General features: G+C 39.4%; 1 protein-coding gene across 9 annotated transcripts in view; it reads right to left on the bottom strand.

Moving 5' to 3' along the window:
- Positions 1 to 426: 426 nt before the first annotated feature.
- ARID1B (AT-rich interaction domain 1B) overlaps positions 427 to 26,543 on the bottom strand; it is a 324,325-nt gene continuing 298,208 nt past the window's right edge. For 5 of the 9 annotated variants that reach the window (XM_064649206.1, XM_064649207.1, XM_064649212.1 and 2 more), the window contains 8 exons: positions 23,924 to 24,128; positions 16,151 to 16,289; positions 14,961 to 15,133; positions 13,191 to 13,341; positions 10,520 to 10,616; positions 6,514 to 7,303; positions 5,526 to 5,656; positions 427 to 3,514 (listed from right to left, as the gene is read on the bottom strand). In XM_064649206.1, coding sequence (XP_064505276.1) covers positions 1,802 to 3,514; positions 5,526 to 5,656; positions 6,514 to 7,303; positions 10,520 to 10,616; positions 13,191 to 13,341; positions 14,961 to 15,133; positions 16,151 to 16,289; positions 23,924 to 24,128 — 3,399 coding nt within the window. In that variant the 3' untranslated portion in view covers positions 427 to 1,801. Of the gene's footprint in view, positions 3,515 to 5,525; positions 5,657 to 6,513; positions 7,304 to 10,519; positions 10,617 to 12,087; positions 12,205 to 13,190; positions 13,342 to 14,960; positions 15,134 to 16,150; positions 16,290 to 23,923; positions 24,129 to 26,543 lie in introns of all 9 variants that reach the window. The other 4 variants (XM_064649203.1, XM_064649209.1, XM_064649204.1 and 1 more) reach the window with 1 other exon arrangement.

Here is a 26,543-nt window from a genome sequence, read left to right as displayed (position 1 = left end):
CTGGGGTATTTGCACCTTTAACCAACAGAGAGAATTACAGGTAGTGAATACAGATCAATTTCTTCAAGTTGGTTATTGCTTTAACAAAATCTTTTGTCACTTTTTCTAACATCCATCTTCAGTCCCCCAAACACAGCATGGAGACTGGATACCTGCATAGTCAGAACTGTCATTTGTCAGCCATGTCTTCCCCTTTGAGGCTCTGTGGTTTTATATATAATAATTAAAAACACTTCTCTGTGATGTGAGAAGGCTTTCTGAAAAGGAGAGCAAATTGCTGCAATACAATAGCGTAATATTTTTGAAGGTCATAATAATAAAGTAGGGGAAAGAGAATAATCATTATTGCTCTTTCTTGTAATTAGTTTGCTTTCCGATATCCCACACTGTAACTAGAACATTATTCAAGAACACCCATCACAGTGCTTAACAAGATTTAATGTACATTTATTCTTAACATGTGGAACATATAAAGATTTTATACTGAATAAATGAAATTCATTAAGCCAGAGGAAAAGGAGGAATTTACATCAAGTTTTTTTCTTTTTAACTACATTATCTTGAAATACAAATGCAGATTCTTGTCACTGAAAAATCTTTGAAGTTGTGTTTCTTCCTTTTTTTTCCTGTATATATTTTTGTTGTCTGTAGACTGGTAACCATTTTCTTAAATCAATCCATACGTAACCATTTCCACACCTTGATTTATAAAGCAAATTGTGATCGGCTGCTCTCCCGAAATAGAGCATGACTTTATACATACAGAAACTTGTACATTACCCTCAGTTGTTGGTTTTCTGTGTTGGGTTTTTCCTTTTTTCTTTTTTTTTTTTTATTATTTTTTGGAGATATGGCCCAAATGAAAGAAAAAAATAATTCTACTATCACTTTGTAGATACCACATCATGAAAAAGAAACTAAAAACTTTGTACTAAAAAAAAAAAAAATGAGGGTATGTTTCATGTACAACTTCTATATACATCACGGCCCTTAGGCAATAAAAAAATATTTTAAAAAATGATTAAAGGAATTGTGAAGAACTGTCATTGTGGAAGGTCAAAAAAAAAAACAAACAGATGTAGACAAGACAGTTCTGGTGAGGAAGCAATTGATGTTTAACTTCAGGTTTTGTTTAAAAATCTTTTCACTTGACTTTTTTTGTTTTGTTTTGCTCCTAGCCTAATGTAACCATTTCTCCCGAGGAGAAACCAGTATCGTTTTGGATTTTGACTACTGACTGACACCCTCCTTGATCCCCTACACCTACATCACTAGAATCTTCTATTGCACAGAGCTTTGGGTGATGGTATACAAGTTTTTTTTTATTTTTTCCTTATTTGAAAAAATAAAACACACAGGAACTTGGTAAGTTGGTTATTTTTCACCTTTTTGTTTCAAAGATGTGAGATTTTTTTTCCATCATACAATGGTTTGCCATAACATTTTTTAAAAGTCACTAGTTCGCTTCCCAAAAAATATGCAATACAAACATGGAAAAGAACATTGTAAAGGATAATCTATGGAAAAAAAAAGTGTGACCTTTGAATGTACTAGACAGCAACTTTGGTTAAAAAAAATAAAATAAAAAGTTGTACTTATACACATAGACAGCAAATATTAATTTTATAACTGTTCAAATTAATAATTTCTTTAATTCCCAATTGGTAAATAGTGAATGGGGCAGAGGAGCAAAGATTCTTTTTTTTTCCTTCTTCCTACGTTGGATAAACAAGAACAGAAAACAGCCAGTTATATGTGACCCTCTAATCTCCACTCACACATGCTTGGCTTCTCACTTATGTCATAACTGCCCAATCTGAAAAAGTACATCACAGATGACAGATGCAACCAGAGAGTTCAGGACAGCAGATATTGAGATATCCAGCAAACGACCCTCGTGCAAAAGGAACTCTGAGCGGTTCTCGTCCACTCGAGCCATGGCCAGCAAGGCCTTGGCTGCCCTGCACATCATGTCTACGCTAGGCGGCTCCAGAGGCGGAGGCTGCATGTGCATGAGGTTATGCTGGCTCTGCTGGTACTGGGCCATAGTGACCCCATCCTCCAGGAAGCTTATCAAGTTTCCGATACTTCCCTTCTGCACAGCTATTGCCCTTGCTGCTAATGTGTCTCCCTGGGCAAGGTTCGATAAGAGCGCCATGGACATTTCTCGGCAGACCGGGTTTTTGCGGTCCCCGACGTACCTAACTAAAGTAGCGTAGAGTTTCTCCTGACGACTGAATGGGGGGGTGGCCAAGATAAGGTCCACATTATTGTCCTGGATACTGAGCTTACATAGGGTCTCCAGCACAAGTCTTTGAGGCGAAAGAACTGAGTTGGGCCCCACGGTTGGAAAAGGATCCTGTGCCTCCGCAGACGGGCACACCATCCAGTGCAGCAAGCCATCCAAAATTGGCAAACAGATGCTTTCTGTGTAAGCAGACAAGTCTAGCTGCCCAGAAATGTTGGCTAATGTGACCAATGTATTATCCCTCAAGACCTCGAGGCAGTCCCACCACCACTCATCCTTGCTGCAGGCCACCCCTTTGTCCTCCTCTTCCTCTTTCTCGTAAGTCTGCGGCGCTCGCTTTCTTTCCGGATGCTCGTGGTGAAGAAGGATCAGCTTTCCCAGGATCAGCACCAAGCCTGGATGTTTGGACATTTCGGTGTCATTGCCAGGCACAAAAGACAAGCTACGGACAATATTTGACACACAGATGCAGCGTTTGGCCAAGGAGTCTTGCCAGTGAGTTATGGTGCATAGAGGAGTCTCATCCCGGCTCCTTGGCTCATCCTCTAGCAGTTTAATATTCCGGTGGCTTTTGGCTTGATGGATCCCAAAGGGAAATTTACTGCTCTCTGTTTGGGAACCAGAGTTTGAGTCTTCAGGTAATGCTCCTGGCCGAGCTGAGAGGACATCATCAATGGTTGCTGTTATACTTTTTTCTTGTTGTTCCTCAAATTCACCTTTCCCCTCGAGGTCCTTCTTTTTGCTTGGAGAGTTCAAGGAAGGAGGGGCTTTCCTACGTGGAGGAATCTCCATCTTGCTTTCGAAGTGAGTCTGGATATGCTCAGTTGTGTCACCACCACCAAGCTGCCAGTGGAGAAGTCCACTATCAAACTCCTGAACGCGTCCAAGTTTGTCAGATCGGTCAACAACAAATAGATTATTTTTCTTTACAATCTTTATTGGCAGCTTGTCAAATTTACTGGCTTGTTTTGGCCTCTCACTTGGATCAGCAATGGCACCAGGAGTGGAAAAAACAATGCTCTTTTCTTCTCCTTCTACCTTTTCATCCTCCCCCTCCTCCTCATCTTCATCAAAATAGTCAATACATTCGTCATTCTCATCTTTTCCAGTATCCTCTGCCAAGGACTGACTATCATCTTTCTTGGCTGCTTTGTGATCAAGTGCTTTGTGGCCTGGATCGCCCACTTCATATTCCATAAGGATTCCAAAAATGTCAATCAGGCATTTTCTAAAATATTCTACTAAAAGCTCAAGAAATCCAGATAACTGAGGGGAGAAGAAAGAACATAAAAATCAGATAAATATTTTTGTCTGCATGGAATTTTATTAGGAACACTGTTGCATACATGCCTACATCCCTCATCCTGCTGTGGACTTGTGGCTAGGTCCTGCATTATGGAAGTTAAAAGAAGTTAAAAGAAACTCTTCTAGTATCTGTCTAAACAGTACATAATGTCAAACTATCATGGCTCCATTTGCTTGAACTGTAACAGCTATAAGAAGCACAGAACTTTATTCATACGCCTCCTTTAAGCCTAGACGTCTCCCTAGTAGACGTCTTAGCCTAGCTGTTCCATCCCCTTCCAAGTGCCTCTTATTCTTGTTTATTTGTACAGAGTACTGAAGTTCCTAACTCAGTTTTTCTGATTTGTATTTTTATTAGATATCTGAAGTTTACAATTCTCCCTCTCCTTCTTTGTCTCTGCAGTTCAGAATCTGAGTACTGACAGCCTAGATTAACATCCCAACTCTATTGAATAGCTCCCTTTTTGCCTGGCAATAGTTAAAAATTGTTATTGGAGCCTGGTGTTGTAAGTCACCTTTCAGAAACAGTTTTCATTTAGGTTTAACCTTCTCAATTAACTTGTAATCACTTTCTTATGGAAAGGCAGTAGTTGGACTTGGTATTAACTTACGCTCAATGGCTTTATTATTAAAAATTCTTTGCTGTTATGATGTATTCAGCCCCACTGTCAGGCTTTTAATTTGTTTCTTTTTTGTTTGTTTCTTTTGAAATTGTGGGCTAATAAGTTTTCAGCAAAATGTATCCTTTTGTCCATTCTAGATTCCCTTATGATTGCCAAACCCTTGAACAATTAATAACAAACTGATGCTTATGAACTGCATGAATTATGAGTCATCATATGGAGTCCTGACCACCACTGGAAACAAGAGTTCAAGGCCAAAGTAAAAAAAGACTATTTATTCAAAAGAACATATATATTTACAATATGCCTGGTATTCTGTGCAACTTGCACAGGGTGCAGTAACACAATTTCTAATAGAAATCAGAGGAGATTCACCTCATTTAACTTCAAACACTGTACTAGTTACACACCTAACCTAGTTGTCTAGATTTCTTTTTATAATCAATGGTCTTTTACAGGCCATTTCTAGAATATGATTCATCTGACCTATTTTAGATCTCTTCTTCTACATGAGATGAATCATGCTATAGATACCCTAGTTCTAAAGTTAGGTGGGATGAAATGTACCATTTGTGTCTGCATTTTAAAAAAAAGTAATTATATTTAAAAAATTATGAGTTATACTATTAGTAACCAGGGAAAGAATGAAGAGAGAAACTGAATATTTAATTTGTACAAATTTTAGATAATGTGCATTATCAGCATGCCATTTATTACTATCACCTAACAGGCCAAAGATTAGAGCAGGGCTGGGAGGTAGTGAGGCAAAAATCACACACAGTTAAATCCTGTATTACTTGCATCCTATGGACAGACAGTGGATATTAGCCTTTAAATTGTCACTCTGGTATTTCAGTGAAAACTTAATTCACTGGAAGAAGAAAACAAACAGAAAATAAGCAATTAAAAAAAATCCCACAACCTCATATGGAACTACTGAAGAGGGACAAGTCATCACCAAAAGACAGCTTTCAAATCAATTTAATATGGTTTTGCAAAGCCTTTTATGGAAACATAAATTAAGCAAGATTACTAACATACTGCTGTTTTCTGGGATTGTGCTTGTACTATGTGAATTTATACATTAGTCTTTCGGCAGTGCTAAAACTCCTATATTCCTACATGCTCCTTTCAACAAGAAACCTCTTTCTTTCAGGCTTATAATTTCCCCTATTCGACTTACATCCACCTTGTTACTCACTGTTACCAATCATTAACAAGTGGACATTTTGCAATATTCAAATTTACGTTGATTAGAAGAAATTGTGAAGGCCATCAGCATTTTGTAGGCATCTTATTTCAGTTCTCCTTCCTTGGAAAGTTGAGAAGTATACTGCTTTCCCACCTACCTGAGAGAGGTTGAAAGTAGCAACAGTGCTGTCATCATACAGAAGAATATTAATAGTGTCTAGCGCCCAGGTACTTTCAGCCAAAAGACCAGATTTAAGAGACATCATCACTCTCCAGGCCTCAGGAGTTACTGGAGAAAGAAGGAGAAGCAAAACGGCATTAGTGCATCCTTGAAGACTGTTAATGAGTGCCTGAAAGATTAAACTGTGACATTCTGAAAAATGCAAATTTAAATTAAATAGTTACTGAAACATTGGTTAAGACCCTACTTAAACCACTTAGGTCTGTTCAGTTTTCTCTAATTGCTGATCAGCCTTAATACTGGAGAATATCTTAACATAGCCATTCTTGACTTTGCTGAAGCTGAAATAATCATAAAAACTTCAGGAAGCTGACTAAACAGAATAATCAGTAAACAAAGGTAGAATACTCTGTCAGGAGCGTGGAAATCTGAAGTTTGGGAACTTGAATGTACGAAATGTAACTGCAATTTAAGATAAGAAGATACTTGGGAAAGAATAGGGGGAGAAACAAACAGGACAAATAATATGCAATGAATAAATGGACCATTCAAGGGAGGCAGAGACTGTAACTACACAGCAGAACAGCATGAGCTTCCATGGAATAAGAACAGAGAAAGCTTTGCTCAGCTAAATGTTGCATTGATGACTTAACGGACATTCTGAAAGACCTTTCAACACATCTCATTTTGAAATCTTGAGGCAAGCTTTGTTTTTAATGCATTTCTGGAGACCTTAGGTTTCCATATAAAATACTGCTTTATTTCATGTCAGACTGTCTGGGATGAGTTTTACCTATCATCGTCACTGATGCATATGCTATTACCTTTTTATTGGAGACAACCACATCGCAGTTACCAAAGTTCCCTATTTGTCAAAAGTCTTAAAATGTGAAAAAAAAAAATCAAAATCAGAGTCCCCTTTTCACAGCTTATTTTGGTTATTTAGCTTTTGTTTTGATGCTTACCAATATCTTTTGAGGTAATCTTTCGTCTTGGTTTTAAGACTGGTTGGGATGCTTCTACAGAGCCCGGGGGGAAGGTAATTTCTCGCCTAATCGGTGGTGGTTGGGGTGGAGGTCCCGTGACCTGCGACACTGGAACTGTGGGTATAACCTTTTGCATCTTCATGGAGGGGAGGAAAGGAGACTTGCTTGGAGACATACGGTTTTCCAAAGAGCGCTGGAAGGATGCTGGACTTGGAGCTCTAGAGATGTGGTTTGGCATAGAGGGTGGTGTCTGGTAGGATGACTGAGGAGGTCTAGTGATAGGCTGCATGGAGGCTGAGGATGACATATAAGAAGGCTGACGTTGGTTGACATGAGAAGGCCACTGACTCTCGTGGTTTATCCTCTGGTCAGGTACCATCATATCATCAGTGCGATTCATCCCTGGATACGGTGGGGCCTGTGCAGGGCCTCCTGGACCTTGCCTGTTCTGGTAAGGGTAAGGCATATCATTTCGTGTCGGCCACATGTTCTGCTGAGGACCTTCACTGGAGGATGACGACTGCATAGGGCCACCAATCATCTGGGGAGGTATTCCATGCTGCTGCATTTGTCCTGGGCCCTGCATCCTCTCCCTGTTATATGGATATGGATACTGTCCCTGCATGGGTCTCCTGTCAGGCCCTGTGTAAGCGTTGCTGTACTGGTTATACATTTCCTGTTGCTGGTTGCCATACTGCATGTTATACATATCCCCTTCATGGCGTTTGGCTGGAGGCCCATACATGCCATCCATGTGTCTTTTATAGTTCTGAAAAAAAATTTTCGAAAGATGTGTCACTTTTACTCCATACACAATACAAATACACTGGCTGAAGGCTCATTAAAAAAGCTGGAGGTGCTTTGTTCTAGAGGGATTGTGCTGATTCCAGAGTCAGGGATGCAGTGGTACCATTAGCCTTTCTTTTTAAGCCTCTGTTTTGCTGTGCTTGCAACCAAATACTAAAAGGAAACTTATCCTTGGGCTAAATTTTCTTATGCTTGCTCTGATTTTCTCCCTTTCCCTTTCCTTTCCTATCTGTCAGATTAAATTCCACTGGTCATTTCAGACATGCATGCAAAGGCAACAGTCCTCACTAACTAAAATATCTTCACTTCTTTTTTATGCTTAGTCTACTAAGAAGAAAAATCTTAAAAAAAATTCAGAACCACCCAGTGAATCTTTTCAAGAGACAAGCACTGAATAAGTTCTTAAAGTAACAAGATATGCTGCAAGCATGTCTGAAACATTGGATCTTATAGTAGGACATAGGCTACACACAGTAAATTTATTAGTAGGAGAAAACAATTCTGCTGCATTTGACACTCTGGGTAATTCCCAGGAATGTCTTCTGTTTGGGCAACTGTCCTCTTCCCAAATCATCCTAATCAATTTAATTTACTGTGAGAATATTACAGCAAATGGTCACATCCAAACATTCTATTCTAGTTTATGCAGGTTCTTACCCTGCTGTTCAACAATGACTTAAGCAATGTAACTAAAAGCTGCCACCTATGGTTTATTCCCTCTTTGTTTCTCACCCTCTCAAGTGGGGAATGTTGTGTGAGGTAAGCTATTTTACCTTGGGGAGAGCTGAGTGGTTTTTAAACCATATAAGCTCGTATGTATTTATGTTTAAGATGGCAAAACAAAAAAAAGACATGTTGCTGTGTGAGGGGAAGGTGGTAAGGTTCTAGTTCCTGTGGGAGTTTGTTCCATAGTTCAAACCACACTGAGTGCTCTGAAGCAAAAAATGGGAATTAAATGGGTGATTTTTGAATATATGATCTATGGTAAATTCAAAGTTACAGCTCCCCTGGAAACTGTAGCTCAGTCACATTGCACAATGTATACTAATGCACTAGAGTTAAGATCAGATAAAATTCTGTATGTATTCAATATGGGAAAGTTAAAACAGCTCTGGGATTCATAAACTCATCTTCCAACTTCGGTGCACATAAACCCACAACTACTGTATTGCATGGAAATTATTTTTTTTTCAAACTTGCAATAGAGCTGTCTGGCTATCTGAGAAATACCTGTTTCCAGCCTTACATGAACTACTGTACTAAATTCCACCCTTGGGACCAATTTATACATTAAGAAATGACTTGGCAGTTGCCACACCTAAAAAGGTGGTGTTTCTTTTGCCACAGTGACTCAGTGCTTACAGTAGACACTTGGGAATGAAGCATGTGCCTTTTTAAAAGCACTTCAGCACTCTTGTATCTGTAGCGGCAACAGTCCTAATAGTATCCAGTGCTGAGGACAGTGATGGGCCTGAGCTCCCCCCTCCTGTATAAAGGTTCGGCAAGAGGCTAAGGCTGCACAACATGTCTCTCTCTCTCCACCAGGGATGTGGAATTCTGAGACCTCACAGAAGACAAAAACCCACCAATAAGGTCACCTGCTGCATAACAGCTCTTGGGGTATAAGCATTCATACAGGAATTGAAAAACCTGGCTCAAAGTGTTTCATTAGCCCCAGGAGTTCATGCTCCAATCACTTCCATTGCAGGTCATTCCCTAGCCTTCAGGCTGGAGATAAAGCTTTGAAAGGGTCATTTTTCACATTCTTCCTGTACCACTACAGAGTAAGATTTAGGAAATTGCAAATAAACTAGTGGCAACCGAGTCTCTAGATAAATGAAGAAATGGAATCCTCTGGGGATGGGAGGGAGAGGCCGAGGCCGATCAGGATCCTTGTCCTTCATTCTTCACTGCTTTTCTGCCTTAATGCATTTTGCATTCAAGAATCATTGTACAAAGTATATAAACAGCACTAAGGACAGGGCCAAATATATTTTTAAAAATTCTAGCTGTCTCCTTGCCTAAATGAACATGTAGTTAATATATTCCCTGCACGCGTTAGCATGGAATATCACAAACTGTTCTGTTATGTATCTTTGCAATTTCCCCACTAAATCACCTAGACTGCTAGCATATGCTCATCATAAAAAATAAAACAGTTTTTCAATTATGCTATTTTTGAGATGTTATGAACCAAAGAGATAAGCAACAAATTCTGAAATTTAAATTTATATATATTTTTCATACAGTGCAATTTAAGATCTCTTTTGGGTTCTCCCCACAGCACCCTCCCTCCCACCCTTGCCCCTGATTTCCCCCACCGAAAAGGACTATCTGAAATTGGCTGAAAACTAGTTTACATTTTAGTTTTTTTATAATAAGGAAATAGCTTCTATTTTGGAAGCTAACTTCAAGTATTGTATGACTAAAAATAAATTAGTAACATGCAGAATGAAACTGATCCTGTTGAAGTCAGTGGAGTTTTGCTATTGACTTACAAGATGGGATTTTGCTCACAAGGTATGAATCATATAGCTAAGAAAAATAATCTTATAAATTAATATAATTTATATTTTTGAAGTTATTACAAAGTTAGGGAGATTGGAATGTACAAACATTTAAACTATTTTTAATGCCAATAATGTTCTCTCTTATGTATTTGTACCATATTATTAGTAGAGATAACATGTAGGAATATGCCATCTGATCTATATTAAAGATAGGTATCTCATATGACCCAGCACAGCAGTGTAAATAATTGAGTGTGTTGCACATTTTACTTTGTTCCAGTTTTCTGTTGGGTTCACTTAGCTGCATGAGATTAAGTTAAGGCCCTTCAACCTGCCAGCCAAGTGGCTCTCCTATTTGTTTCTGGAACTGAGGCAACATCACTTTACTTGTCTATGCATTATATTTCCCAGTCTGCTGGTTATTAACTTGGGACAATCGCTTGATGCACATCCAAACCCACAGAACATCTGTTAGAATTTACACTCTTCCAGTGTAATGAACACATTTTCCTATACATCCATACAGGCTATGATTTTGACCAGAATTACAGTGCTCCTCTGTGCCAAAAGCAATATAGCATATAAAAAAATTTTTGAATGTATACAGAATTTTGGGGTCAATTTTATTAACCAAAGGTTATGAATATAGCCATCTTCCCCTCTCCTACCTGCTGCTGTGGATACATGCCAGGTTGATGTCCTCCATATGGTGGCTGTCCTGAGGGAGGTCCTTGTCCTGGATACTGCTGCCCATATGGTTCATGCCTAAAATAAAGCATTCAAAGCAACACTTAGAGCTGCTGGAACTTCCAAGCCACCGGGAAAAGTAAAATACTCTGTTGATCTTGCACCTTGAAGGTATTTGCCATTTGGAAACAAAGTGAAGGTATAGTATGGTATGATCCTGAGCTTGATGTAGTAAGCTCTGCTGGAGCTGGTAGTGGGAAGAAGGAGATAAAGTACAACAAAGCAGGAGCAGTGAAGATGCAACAAGGAGGTTTAGAGGGAGCAGTCAGGTATGGGAACAAGTTAAGGTCAGCAAAGAGGTAAGAAAGGCAGCTGCAGCTGCTGAGAACCCATCTTCGGTGGAAAAGTATCTGATGTACAGCTCAAAGGCTGCAAGTAAAAATTCTTGTGTTGTAACATCTGTAACATGCCAGTCTACTAGCAAGCTACTTTCTGGATCATTCAAGAATATAATCAATAGTTGACTGCCAATTTAAAGTGAGTAAAAACAGTACTCATAATTTTGCTAATGTTCATGTCATTGTTAATTAAAGCTACATAATGAAGCATACACATAAGAGACAGAGTTGCATTGCACTTGGAAACTTACCTGTGGCCTTTAAGACCTCTGAGGAGCACTAACAGTGTAACTGCAATATTTTTAGCACATCTGAATGAAATTTAGGTTGCTGAAATGAAGTACTTGGAAAGTATTAAGATTGATAAATAACACTGTATTGCAGGCCAATATGTCAGTAATTCCTCTCTGTACACTACCAGTGAGAACACATCTACAATTAGAGGATAATTATGGAAGTAATATATCAGGGAGAACCACAGAAACAGAGGACTGGGGAACCTGACATATTACAAGATCTAATGGAACCTAATTTTTCAAAAAGCACAGAAAACTCACTTTTTTTTTTGAGAGATGACCAGAGTGAAAGTAATAGCAGTTCAGTATCTTCTAAAATTATGATGTGAATGGAGAGAATTCTCTAATGCCAGTTAAAAGAACAATGTAAACTGATGGCAGTTGCCTATAGCTGTCCAAGATGGTACAAGCAATAAGCTAAAACTGAGCAAAGGTACACGTATGTTATACATAAGGGAACACTTTCTAAATGTTCAGTTTGTTAGCCACAGGATAACCACAAGCCAGGTGAACTTGTGGGAAACTTCAGAAGTGGTGTCATTTAATGCTGCTCTGAAGAACCTGGGCCCATAAATTATATTCTAGTTCAGTGTTGGCAGGCAGATATACAAGGGAGAATGAACACCCCTTTTCTAACATCTCTGATTCTATGACTACAGAAACTCAACTGATTCACCCAAGGCTCTGTCGTCCCCCCTCAGAAACTGAACCAATGGTAAAAGCCTAAACAAGAACAGGCAAAACAGAAGTAACACACCAAGAGGCCACATATTCTGTCTATGTGCTCTCACAGAGGCTGCTAGCACTCACTAGCTGGTTATTGTGGGTATTACAAACAGAGAAATCAGTGTTCACCTTTGCTGGCCAGGGTAACGATTAGGAGAATACATGCTTGGGTCACTGTTTGAAGGCACCATGTTGCTTTGACCAGGTGGTGCCATACTGCCTTCAGGACCCAGCCCATGATCCGACCTAAAAATGACAAAGGAAACCTCATTCTGTAAAAAGCACTTATTCTCCAAAGTTGTCAACAAAATAAAACAAATCATGCCCCTTAAAGAAAACATTCTCTTGACTTATCACCTTCCAGTGGAACCCTTACTCTCACTGACTCCCCAGCAATGTGACCTGTTGAACAATATGATTGTATCTGTTTTAGTTTACACATCTACTACTTAAAACTTCTGACCAAAAACTACTCTGCCACACTGCGCCACTCTGTCTACCATCAGGAAACAAAAAGTGAAGCTAAAGTACACAGGCTAATGAAAGAAAAAGCAGGAATACAGCTAGAGCTGCAAAACCTACTAGAATACTTAATATAATCCAAACATTCCCAGACCATTCTGCTTGCTAAACCAATGCTTAGACACCAGTGATTATACCGACTTTTTTTCCAAAGCCTTTCCCCAAATAAACAAAAGAGGACCAAATTTATTTTGTGTACTTCACTGAAAGACCAACTTATAAGGGCCCTGATGGACACGTTGCAAGACTGATGTCCCTACAGCTCAGCCAACAGGCTCCAGACTCTTCAAAGGCAATTCACGAACAGACCACAAATCACATGTGTTTAGACTGCGCATTTTGTTTTCATATAAAAAGCCAAATGGCAACTGTTTGGGTGAAAACATGGCCAGAAGACTAACTCAAGTGCTACTTTATGCCATCATAGCCCAGCCCCGCCCAGCTGCCAGCTGAAGGCAGCTGTCAAACACACCCACGAGCTGATCTGCTGCAACTTGAGTGACTTCTAAGGTGTGACAGTTCCTCTTTATTAATTTCTGTGAACAGCTAGACTCAGTCATCACCAGTGGTTTGACTCGCAGTGATTCAGTAAGATGCTGTAGGAAATGTAGGCTGCTATGTTCTCTGCAAGGTGCAATGAGAAAATGAGAAGGGGAGAGACGGGATCATTTTCACTAATGGGCTTTGCTTTTTCCTAAAGATTGACTCACCTCCTGTCATAGCCACTTCCATAAGTGAACTGCTGTCGCTGGCTCATGCTCATGTTGGACATTGCTCCAGATGGACTCTGGTTATACATATCTTGTATTCCACTGTTAGGCATTTGTCCAGGGGTCATGAAAGGCTCATTGCTTCCAGGCACTGTAACAGTAAGGGAAATTAAATTTATTATTCTGGGTGTTTGAAGATCTCTTTCTATTAAATGAAGTATTTTAAAAGAATGTTCAGATTCCTAACACTGCCAGGGAGAATTTGCTGGTGTCTGACAAGCTCTCCGGGGTCTGATGAGAACACAGGAAGCAGCACCACAACCAAGATGATAGGTATAATATTAAGGAGCTGAAAGTGAGGAAAGAAATCTCATCCTATGGAACTGAGCTGATCGGGCACCAGGCAGCTTCTTCCCTCTGGTCTTCATAGCTGAAGATGAACTTGCTCTTGTTCTTTTCACCCCAAACAATGCTAAATATGAATGCAAACATAAGCCTTACAAAACAGATGAAAACAAATCTCCTAGTTTGAATTACAAAGCTGTCAGAATCAGGCATTTATCTCCCTCCATAAAACCCTCATATACATATATACAATAATTTAATTATGGAAGGGATACTGTATCCTAATGTTGCTTCTCAAGCAGGATGGGCATATTCTATGGGTTCAATAAAAGGTACACTCACTGTTAGTGGATATAAATCGTCAAGTAAATAGAAGAGACTCTAGCCTTTAGTCCCTCATAGTAGATACCAAACAGAGGTATTTCTGTTTCGACAGGATAAAGTGAAATGTATGACAAAGTGCAATACACCCACTTAATCTCACATGTATATAAAACCTGAAGTGAATGTAAGGCAGTGAGCGTTTTCCCTTCCTTCAATGGTGTTCTATGTTAGTGTCCACAGTACAGGCAAAATGGTTTAAAGGAAAGGCTTTAAAAAAATCACATCAAATTAACAATCTCTTTTAAAGCATCTCCCCATTTCATCACATTGCTCTCTTTCCCCGATTTCTGGGCCTCTTCTTCCCATTCCTCCCTTTTGCTCCCTTTTAGTTTACACTTCGTCTCCTCCACTTGCTCTTCTCTTTGCAGCCATTATGAGCCCTGCTTGTGTTCTTTCCTCCCACTTTCCTATATATGAGGCATGCAAGATTGATTCATTTTAAGCACATTTTACAATAGCCACAAAACCATCTGTAGATTAAGTGCCCAAAAGGACCAGAGTAAATTTTGACATTAATTTAAAATTTTGCTTTCTAAAAATAAACAAACTTTGAGTGTGTTTATGACCTTTTGTCAGGGACTGTCCGAATGAGAAAAAAATTAGTTTTACTATTCTGAAAAGTATGTAAACTGAGACAAAGAGCATTAGGAGACTTGCTCAGTTCCACACAGTAAATTCCCAGTTTGGTCCTAGTACAACCAGGCATGTTGCTTCACCACTTCACATTCTAACAGTGAAGTCCAGGATGTGATTTACAGAGTGGCTAACCAAGAAAGATAAAATCTAATCTCATGAATTTATGCCACCTCCTAATGTATTCCTACAAGCATTTTTAGGATTCTGTTAATTCCAAAATAAGCAGAATGACTGAGTGGGGAAAATATGACCAGACTAGAATGAAACACAATTGCACTGCACCTCTCTTTTTGCTACTAGGATACCAGCAACAAAATCAGCAAAGTGAGAAAGCCCATTCTGACTAGAACATCGTGATTACACAGACGCAGGGAAGAACACTTAAGCTCCCAACAAAGAAAATACCTTTTCTCATTCCACCGAAAGGATCTTTATTCGGCTCATATGGCATCCTTCCCATCATATCTGGCATGTTTATTCCCTGCTGGTATGGTGCATTTGGCGTCATGGAGTTTCGCTTTGGGAACGCTGAATCACTTACATCAGAAAAGGGATCATGCACACTAACTGCGCTGTTTCTACCAGATGAGAAAAAGGAGGCATTAACATCATCATGTATTCATAGGAATTGTGAAAACAGACTGGACTACAATACAACTAGCCCACGATGCTGTGGCAGTGATCAGTGTAGGATATATCCAAGGAAGATCAAAAGACTTTCACAGCAGACAATCATAAAAAAGAGTCTATCCACTTCTTCCCCTGGCTTCTTTGTCTACTTACCTTAGAGATCAGGGCTTTTCATCAAATCCACTGTTTGTGCACTTGTATTATTTAAAAGTCTAAACCTTCCTGAAATTTCACTAAGCTGTTTTGCTGGCTTTTACATAGTGAAAGAAAACTCAACCTGAATAGAAGATGATTAAAAAAAGGTTCTTACTATCCTTAGTATTAGAGATGGAGAAAAAAAGAACCTAAGTACACTAAGTTTGGAGTGGCCCCGTACACAGCCCAGAGCTCAGCTGTATTCCTTTATGCTGAGAAGTCATAAAGAACTTTTTTGCTGGACTTCAGTGGACTAAGGGTTGTTAAAGAATGGTAAGAAGGCTTCACTTTAGATTAAGTCGGTCTGTGTGACTTAAAGGACACAGAACTAAAAGGGATCTCTTGGTCCATCCAGTTGAATCCTCTATCTCATACTGCATATGCTTTCCATAATTTGAATTTCAGTAACACCTTAAACCAACACATTTCTCCTTCCTGAGCATGTCTGGACCTGTATACCACAGGAGTACAGGATAAGCAATGTTGCGGTTCTGTGTTGGTGCTGTTGGGTTTCACCTTCCTCTCCACGACTGACATTCATATACAGTCCTTTGCACTGGTGCGTGTCTGATGCTTCCCTGGTGTTTAGAAAGCTAATGCACCTCCTCTTTCCCCCTCTCCTCTCCAAAAATAACTAATTTTCTTCCACTTTTCAGTCTCTGACTGGTTCACCAAAGAATCAGTTGAGTGCCTAAGCAGCTGGGAAAGACTAGACTAAACTGCTGTAGAACTAGAACCCAATAAAAAATGAAGCAAAGTGCTTTTCATACCTGCCACCCTGCATAGGTGTCATCTGTCCATGAGGTGTGGATGCTGGTGTTGGGGGCTTCAAATCGCCTGGCACTTCTGTCATGGAATTACTACCAGTGGACTGTGGAGTCTGTGGGCCTTGCAAGGAACCAGAATTAGCTGGGAAATTAAAGAAAAAGGAAATATTAAAAGGTAGCAGCCAAATTCCTAGGGAAATAATAATCATCAAAGAAGGAAACTGTTTCTTTCCTCCAGAAGCCTATGTATACCTTATTCCATCTCAGTACTTTATAAATTCCCCAAAATCCTCTGAGATCAGGGTATGCTGTGCAGTAATAGCCATCATCTTTCCTAGAACTATGAATTTAATCTGCTGCCTGAAGCAACGTGAGTAGAAATCATCTAGATGAAGGATCATTTAAATCAGAGGTCAGAGACACAAAGTTAATTGTCTATAGTTTACAACAGAGTAAATGAAGGTTGTACTTTTGCATAGCTTCTTCATATAATCACTATCACAACACACGTTTATAAGGCAAATTTCAACCAGAAGCTTTTAATCACAAATTTAAGCTACTATATTAATATAAATTCATCATTTCATTTAGCACTAAAAAGCAGACATTTCCATGCTGAAAGACGGCCAATGATTAGTGGCACACCGATCCCTATGTCAACTTCAAGATAGCACAAGAAGTTGTATTTCAGAAATGTATTTCAGCTTGTATTTCAGAAATGTGAAAGGCAATCTGAGATCACAAGAAAATGCTCACTGAAAGTACAATTTGAACAGGAGGCTATAGCTAACACTCCCAAGAGAATTACAAAAATAGCAATGGACACTTTAACGAAATGCAGTTAGGGTCAGTCATTGTAAAGCATATGGAACAAGATCAAGTCAATTCTGCAAAGCATTCTACTTAATCTGCAAAAACATATACGTTGAGATCTCGGACAGCAGTGGAGTATCTGCACTAGTGCCCCCTTTAACCGCTGTAAATAGCCTGATATTCTCAATATGACAAGTGTAGAAAAGCATTTACTTTTGTATTCTGATGAGACTGAGCAGCAATAAGCAATAAAATGTATACACCATATAAGCTACTGATAAAATACATCCAGACCAGTCTTTTACAGTAGATACTGAAGTTACTATTTTCATATGATTATTGAGGAGAAACAGCCCTCAACTTCAAAGATCTGATGTAGTAGTTTTATGATTTAGAATGTAGTAAGTGGGGATTAGTAATGCCATCTAAGCTTTGGATCTCACTGGCCTTGCAGCAGAAATTCTACACAAGGAGAACTTGTAGGATTCAAGTCTTCAATTGGGAAAAAAATTAACAACAGAAAAAATTCACAAATCTAACAGACCCAGAAAGATGTGGATTTGGCTTGAGAGGTCCTTCTTTTTTATGAACTGTCATGTAAACATTTTATAGTGGCTGACTATATACATTCAACAGCCAATTAACAAAACTTTATAATTACTGTTAGAGGGAAAATTGCAACAAGCAGTATGGGCTTTTCTTCTGTATGTGAAAGAGAGTAGTTTATAATTGACTCAGAATCCTAGAACACTCATCATCTTGACAGGCAGAGCTTGTTTTTAACTGAAGAACACCTTTTTTATATGTGTTTCATTTATATCCATAACACATGTTCCCCTATCCGGAAATCAGTCTCAGTAGCAAGTACATATGTAAAATCCACATTGTGTAGACCACATTGTTCTTGTCCTCAGCTTTCTGAGGCATGTTTGGATTATGCTCACATAATAATGAGATTCTAAAAAAAGTTTAAGAAAAGCTCTCTGATTGCATTAATACAGTAACATTTGCAACAATTAATGCTACATTTAACTGAAGGCTTTAGTGCTATAATAAAATAAAATCCCTGTGATAATAAAAAACCCTCATCATAGTCACAAAAATTCAGCCCTTTGTATATATGACCCCTGAGTGAGCCAGGATCATTCTCCCACCCCTGAGCTTCAAACACAATTCTAGATTCTTCTAGAAAACTTGAAAGCATTTCTGAGTTAACCCACACATTGTCACATACCATCTTGCTATATTAGAAACATGTAAGTAAACATCTCAGTGTACCCATAGACTTGCTGTAAATTCTGATAGTGCCTAACCCTGCACATTTCTCTTATGGTGGGTTATTAAGCAGCAATTAAGTTCTTCCCTACCCTACCTGAGCAAGAGCTTAATTCATATCCCAAGTAAACCTAAAGAAAACAAGTAAAAGATCTTTTTGGTATTCATGGGCTGCTGGAATGCAGAATCTTTATTATGAATAACAATGTGTTTTATATAATCTTATATAAAGAAGGGTTTAAAAGCAAAAAGAATATAACCAACCGAAAAGCTACATGTCAAATTTCTATCTTCTGGGTGGTGATTACAGGGTTGGTTATTTTTCCTCAGACTCTTTCTAAATGACTGGTTATAAAGCACTGAAAAAATGGAAGGCAAATGCTATCACAAGAAGTGCAAAGTCTCTGGTACTGCTTTGTTAATACATTTTGCCCTTGACCTCCATTGGGTCAGGTACACTTCTACAGAATTGGGACTGCAAGTGTTTCAATCTCTGGCTTAGGACACCATCTTCCAAGAAGAGCCTGTATTTCATATTTCACCATAAATTTTACATTTGCTAAGCTGCACTCTGAAATTTTTACATCTATATTCACACAGTTTTTGTCATGTTAGAGGTTTAATTTTGATTGTGGACATCCTGAAATAGAAAATGTACTTTTTAAAGTGCTTCATAAGCTTCAGTATTAAACAAAGAACTAAGAAGGAAGACAAACAACAATGTTCTTTTAGGAAAGGTAATCTCTGCTTACATGATTCTGTAGCTGTCTTGGGGTTGGTCCAGGAAAATCTCTGTATGTACACAGCTATTGAATTCCTCATCTCACATTCACATCTAAACAACACTTGTCTTTCAAGTATCATAACAGATTCCTGAGACTATATTTTTAACAATAGAAAATGCATAAAAAATTAAATACAATTGACATCTCGGTCAGCGAGAAGGTGAGGTCCTACAAACTCTTCCACAGTTCACTCAACAGCATGTATTATTCTGTGCAGCATGGAATTATAGTAGTGGCATGGCTTTTTCCTTGCAAAGCCTGCATGGCAGCTAATACTGCTTACAGGAAAGATCCTGATTTACCAGAAAAGAAATATGCAGCTGAAAAAAGATATAAATCTTTCTCTTGCCAGCAACTTTTTTCCATTCAGGAAAAAAAAAAAAAAGAAAAGAAGAATGCAGCCTCTTGAAGCTCCATTAATATGAAGCCTGACATGCTCTCTAGGATATCCCTACCTTTTGCCAGAAGCTACAAATGTATACTCTAAAGTAAACAATAGAAAGGTTACCGAAGGTTAAGTACATTCACATACTTCAGAGTGAACAGCCAGACACCATGCTGGGTAGATAATTTACACAGCATGAACCCAGTGCCCCAGTTAGGCTGGGCTGGTGGCCGGTGGCTACTGCAGGGCTCCCCAGGCAGGCATGGATGCAGGCACAGGGGCACCTCTGCCTGTGTCCTCATCCACCCCTCCCAAGCCCTCCCCCATCATCAGTGGGGATTCCCTGGCTGGCCTCATGACACACTCCATGACATCACCTGCCTGCTAATAATAGCACTTCAGTCAGCCACCCGCCAGCAGAGATGGATGGGTTTGGTTACAGATGCACTCACTGAATGGCTGTGTGGTGCTGTGTCGTGTCCACCCCACCATCCCCCTCCCCAAGTCTTGTTTCTCTGCTGCCAAGGAAACGCAAGGAACACACTCTTAGCGCATTGTCGCTCCCTTTTCCAGCACAAGCACACGATTTTTCCAGGTTTGCTGTAATGAAATCTCTATTGACATCAGGGCCAGCTGCTGAGTGTTACTTACAAGCATCCTCAGCTGTACCACTCTGGCTATCCTGTTCATTCAGTATAGGATAAACTCTCAGATGGTAATTTTGAGAGTCTTGCATATACAATCTCACACTGCAGCTAAGAATTGAGAGTGTCAGAGTACAGCAATGGAAAAGAACTCCTTCATGCTGATGCTCTTCTGGAACTTGTTCTCCAGTTTCCTTTAGTGCTTAGTGTAATGGCCCCAGAGTTCTTCTCAGTTTAGAACTTGCCACATAATTTGTGCATAGTTTGGTCAAAACTATCAAACACATATGACAGAAAGAGCATTCTATCTTTGCACCCACTTCTGAAAAGCACTGGAGCAATAGAAGGATGCTTATGAAGACCTATAATGCCTCTCTCTCTATAAAGGATTTTCTACACAGCAGAAAAGTCACCAACAGCTGACATGGACTTTGGCACAGACCCAACGACCAGGACTTAAGGCCAACAGGGGTCCTCTAATAGTTAGCCTGTCATTAGGCATCTGCTGCTGGTCTTCACTGCTGATGGCATTACCTGACCCAGACAGGCACTAAGGCCTCAGCCTACCACAAGCATGTTGCCAACTTGCACAACCTCAGAGCAATGCAAGGCACACCAAAACACATTCAGGCCCCCAGTTCTCCCCAGGAGCTTTATTAAAGAACAGAAGAGGCTCTGACAGTGATATGAAGCTGAACATTTATTAAAATGGACACCTAGTCCTAACCCCAACACCCTGGTTACTGTGCAAATCTCTGCTGATTAAGGCCAACCAGCCTGTCACTTTGCTGTTCTACTCTCACTCCTTTTTTCAACTTCTTGTAAGTTCTGACACTATCATGAATTGCGCTAGCACTAAATTATGCACTCCTTTACGTACTTTTTACCTTATTAATTAAGTTGTAAAAAGCAGAAGTGATGGGACAATTCCAAATGTGCTACAAGCAAATGGACTAACACGTGGACTTAGACCACTGTCTCGCAGACCCATAAATTTGATGTACACATTGCATCCTTTCCTTGATTGTGTTCTTCTCTATCAATCTCCTCACCATGGTTTGTTGCAGTGTTTCCTAGCATTCCCTCTATGACTGCATTATAAAGATAATCCATGAGGCAGCCACATAACCACTCCTTGGATGTGAGACATCTGCAAGAACAGATTTGTTTTAAGCTGCACTTCAGCCTGCTCCCATCTCAAGTAACATCTACCTGGGAACTACAACGACATTGGAACTAAATTTTTCTCTGTACCAGAAAGGCTGCCAGTCCTGATGTATTCTTATGAGCAACTGAAATACTTAATTTTGAAAGTTTTATGAAGATTAGTTGATTTTCAAGTTTGCAAGACTTGTTGCATAGCATCAGCTGGTTGGTATTGGACAAAATACAACACCCTCCACTCTGAGACGAGTCTGTCTGCTTTTCTATCAGAATTAACTTCAGCCGTAATACTGTAACTAGTTCTCTATGAATGGATTTGTCTTCAAAGTGGCTTTGCCTACATTGAGCTAACTGCACAAGAGAGGCTAATGGTTAAAGTAAGGACTTTTGGAAGCTACTGCTTCTTGTTGTATTGGGCTCCCGTTCCGTCTGAATGCCAAAGAGTAACAGATTATCTAAAGTACGTCTATTACTCTGCTTCTTTTGTGAAGTTAAAATGTTAATGTTGGTATATGCTACAGGAAAAGGAACAAGAAAAAAAGCTGACTATTAAAAAGAACAGGCTTGTACTCTCTGAGGCATCTATACCTCAGCAGGATTTCATGTACTAAAGCTGATACACACTGGGAAAGCCTTTCTCTGTATAGAAGTGCAGTCCCATTCAGTGACACAAGCTCTTTTCTCTACAACAAAACAAACCTTGAGATCCTTGCTCGCTTCCCCCTCTTCTAGTCTCTATGTCCTGCTGTGTTTTTATTTTAGAAAAATAGTTTCAGTTCTCCTCATAGACAGCTTGCTTGGAAGTTATGATAAATTTTAATTTGGACTTTGCCATTTTCATCTGTAGCATCAAAATGCAAAAGGACCCTGTAAAAGTGGTACATCTGACATTTCTATTCCTTTGTTTCATGTTTACATATTTAAATAATGATTCTTCATCTCAAAATTCAGCCAATTTACAGTGATCATCCCCAAATCAACTACTGAGACCAGTGTTAGAGGAGGAGTGTAAGGGAGGAGAAAGCAAAGCAAAATACTTTTTCATTTTTAGAAACAGATTAATTTTCACCTCAGTGTCCTTAACAAGTCTAACAGTTTCAGCTTCCCTTACCAGTCTTCTCAGAAGGTGATGGGTACCTCCAACATATTTTATTTTTTCAGCCGTGCACATTCAGGACATTCTGCTCATTTCAGACAGATAAACATTTGGACTATGGGCTTCACTTGCAGTACCAAATGTTTTTCTCCATCTTCTAAGCTGGCACTGCAAAGTAACCTAGTCATCCTCTCTATTAAACAATCACCCCTGGTGTACCTAATAACCCTAGATTTTAATAAGGTGAAGGAAATGTTTAAGTCATTACACAGAGATGTACTTAGGAAGATTTTAACTAAATACTCCCCCAAATCCTTACACTGAATAAATCAGTCTGAGAAAGATTTAAGCCTTATCACTGTTAGCTTTTCTGTACTGACAAAACTCTATTGTAAGAAATGCTCTTGGAAAGGCCAGAACTTTATTATATGATTATAAAGGTCTTTGCAATTTTCTAGTATCCACAATAGGGTACTGGAGTCATGCAGTTGCAAACTGTCTGCAGAGGTTGCTGGGTCCCTGACTCTCCACTTCCCATTTTCAGCCAGTGAACTGTACTAACAGAAATTGAGTGAATACTTTTCTAAAACTGCCTTCTAATACAGGAAACTGCTGTAAACACTCCAGGAATTAATATTCTCTTGGCTGGTCTGCCTAGTAGTAATTGTGACAGTAGTTCACAGATTTTGTCAAATTATTTTGTTGGTCAGAAAAGCTAATAAGCAAAGGAACAACCCAAAATAATCAAACAAAACTTTTCCTCTTCCATGGGTAGTCCAGAAGTCAACATCACAGACTAATACTATGTTTCTGCTCAAGAACTGTCCTGCCTTGAATATCAACCATGATTATATAATCCTGAGAATCTTAAGTTAAATGAATTTAGAAAGAAAACAGTGGTTCCAAACATCACACCATACATGAAAAAAGAACAGCTAAAGTAAAGTAATTCCGGTTCCAATTTTTCAGATGAGAAGATAAAGACAGTGATGCTAACGACTTATCTGACACACAGGATTAGCAACAAAAGAACAGAGAGCGTGCCTCCAAACTATGATGTCTGGCAGTGGGGATGCACCATACTCTCAGCTCTCCATCTGCCACACATTCGACACGAGCTGTATCAGAGCAACCATCTGAGACCCACTGTTCAGTCCAGCATCTGCCACCCTGACTCCAACTGAAGCCTTACTGACCAACAGTTGTGTTGAAAATGCAGCTTCAGATTCACAGTAAGGAAAGTGTAAGTACCAGAGTCTTATCTTTAGACAAATGGATGCTCCTTTAAGGCTGCTTCCTGTTCTACGGTGCAAGCACATCCATGCAGAACAGTGTTCTTTTTATTATGCCAACATAACTCTGAACATTATGGGTACAATGTCTTTGTATGCTGGAGTGAGCAAGGACAAACCAGACACATGACTGCAGATGGCCCTTCAGAGTTAAATCTGACTTGACTCAGCTCCAAGTTTGAGAACAAGATGCTAGCAACAGATTTATCGTCGTCGTTTGTCCAGCATTAGCAAGACATGTTTCTAAATATATAAAGTGTAACCTAGTATCTTTTGCATTCAAAAAATGGTTGTGTAAGAGGCTGCAGTTCATTTGACTTACCAGGAGATGGCGGCTGAATCTTAGGTTGTTTCTTGGTATCTCCAGTGCTGAAGACTTCTGGAGGGGGCTCCTCCCCTCGCTCAATCTTGCACTCGAAGGCAAACAGGTACTGAATGTATTGTTTTTTCAGGGAGCTGGCTGCGCTGCTCGAAGTGCCAACGTTCAAGGTGGTTGCCAGCTCACGCCACTTCTTGTTTTTATTAACCTAGCAAAGTAAACAGCAGAATCATTGGTTTACAGCAAAGTGTTTTGCTTAAGTCGGGAAACTAAAAAGGAAAAAAAAAAAGCACTTAATGTCCTGGTTTACTTTTTTTTATTTTCCTCTTTTAACTAATGCTCATTACTCCCACACGCAGTAATGCACAGACAGCATTTACAGTTATAAAACCATTAAGGAACCTGCTGATAGCTACATAAAAAGCTTTGCTTGTGGAGTCTTCTGCATGGTGCATCCTTTAAATGTCTAACACTCTTCCAGGGTCTATGCTCTTCAGTTTAGCAATCCATTTCCAAGCAAGTTCCTGCTCATTCTCTCCCTCTCTGACACCCACCCACACCCACCCCATTCTAATTAAAAAGCAGCTTCTAAAAACTAATTTAGAAAGCAGTAACAGCGTTACTCTGCAATTTAAGTGTTTGAGCATTAATATGAAAAATAAATTTTTCTCCCAAATAGCCACCAACTGTCAAACAGTTCAGCTTGTAATTCCTGGTTCAAGCCCTTTCACTTTAGTCCGTCTTGCAGGGACAGATCGATGATCCTCTGGCTAGATGAGAAGCATAGTGAAGCCAGGCCCCTAATTAATTAAGGCAGACTTCAAACACACATGGCTAGTCCAGCAATACTCTGTATTACAATGCTGCCTACACAACTCCACTGTGAGTCTTGTTTGCAGTGTAAGGCTGAGAATATTGAAAGACTCCGCTCATGAGTTCCTCAAACACAGCTGATCTGTAATAACAGCAAAGTTCATTTGTCATCCTGGATGATGCCGCTGGCTCACTCAGCTGTACCACTCATAGCAGCCAGTGTTTTTTCTGTAATACCTGATGCCCCCAAGTTCATTCAACCAGTTATGCAATTCCTAGGTATGATCCAAGAAGAGGGGTCAGCACCAAAATAAATAGGCTTTAAACATCCCAGATTTTGTTGAGGAACAATCCTGATTCCATGATGTCTGCTACTTGCCCTGAGGCCTGAGATTTTAATGACTCTAATTTAACTTGTATAGCTAGAAAGGTTATCATTAGCCATACTGTTCCTTAGTCTATGTGACAGCAAAGGAAACGTTTTTTATGTTTCTCTGTAACACTGTAACTGCTGCCAGTCAGCAAAGATTTTTCGAGGATGGCATTAATAGCAAACAGGTTGGGATGGCTAAGTGTTTTTATTTCTCTGGTACACCCTGAAAGAACCCAAGAGTTAAAGAAGATCAGATTTTCATAAACTGACCCTGTTGAGGCTTGAAATTCAGTTACACAGCTCTTTGTTCCTACTGGCTTGCAGCTAAGTGGTGCGTAATGAACACATTGCATAATGCAAACAGAAACGTTCATGTCTAAATGCCCAGTATATTGGCATTTAAAAGAAGACTGCCAACAGCTGGTCTGTTCACGTTTGGACCCCATCAACTTCAACCATTCAGACAGAGAATATGCACCACTGCTGCACAGCTTAACACACTGTCACTCTCCAGGCAGAATCATGAGATGTGGAGTGCAGCAGTTGGAGCAACAGCTTTTTAGGAGGGCATCACACAGATGTATTTAAATAAAACTCGGCAAGCAAAGCTCTGCACCTCTCAGTAACTCTAAACAGATAAACATAGTGAACATTCATGTGGGCACACCAGCAAAACCAGGAACCTTTATTCTAACTGTAAATTTTTAGCAGTACTGAAGCACATGCATTTGTAACTCAAGCTCTTTCAAAAATCAGTCTAAGTGAACAGCATCTATTCTTTGGCAAAGTATAATGTCTGTCGCTGAAAATCAACACTGAATGTCCCAAAATAAAGTAAACTTCCATAATAAGAAAACATGAATGACTATCTAGAATATCTCATCTGCCCCTCATCTTGCTCAATTTTTGATGCTAAGAATCATACTATGGGCATAATCATGCTGTATGATGCAGAGCAGCTGCATGACACGATTCACCTGTAATAAAGTTTCTGAACAAAAACTAATCAAATCTGTATGATGCTGGGGGGCATGACCAGATCACTAAAGATGTCATGATAGTATCTCTTACCCATATACAGCATTTAAGAACGGGCAAGGTGAATCATATTAGGTTTCTCTGCCTTTCTTTAATAACAGGAATAGCTAAAATCCCTGGATTTGAAGGGCCAAGGATCTAATTCAGTAGTCAAATCCTATGTTGTGAGGTGTACTTTTAAAAATAGCTTTGAAAATGGTACTAATTGATGTTGGACATTCCTTTCTTGAACTAACCACACAGATTATTAAAATGCGTTCTTTCTGAGGATCTAATTTGCTTGCCATGTTTTTGAGTTAATAGTTTGTAATTAGTGTAAAATTGTATCTGTTTTAATATTACATGTTTTATATTAAATATTGCACAGATATATTTATCTACATAGCCATATGTAAGACC

This window comes from Pseudopipra pipra, chromosome 3 (assembly GCF_036250125.1).
Source record: "Pseudopipra pipra isolate bDixPip1 chromosome 3, bDixPip1.hap1, whole genome shotgun sequence".
In the NCBI taxonomy this organism is placed as follows: domain Eukaryota; kingdom Metazoa; phylum Chordata; class Aves; order Passeriformes; family Pipridae; genus Pseudopipra; species Pseudopipra pipra.
Note: the sequence above shows the minus strand (reverse complement) of the source record. Positions and strands in the feature narration are given on the sequence as shown.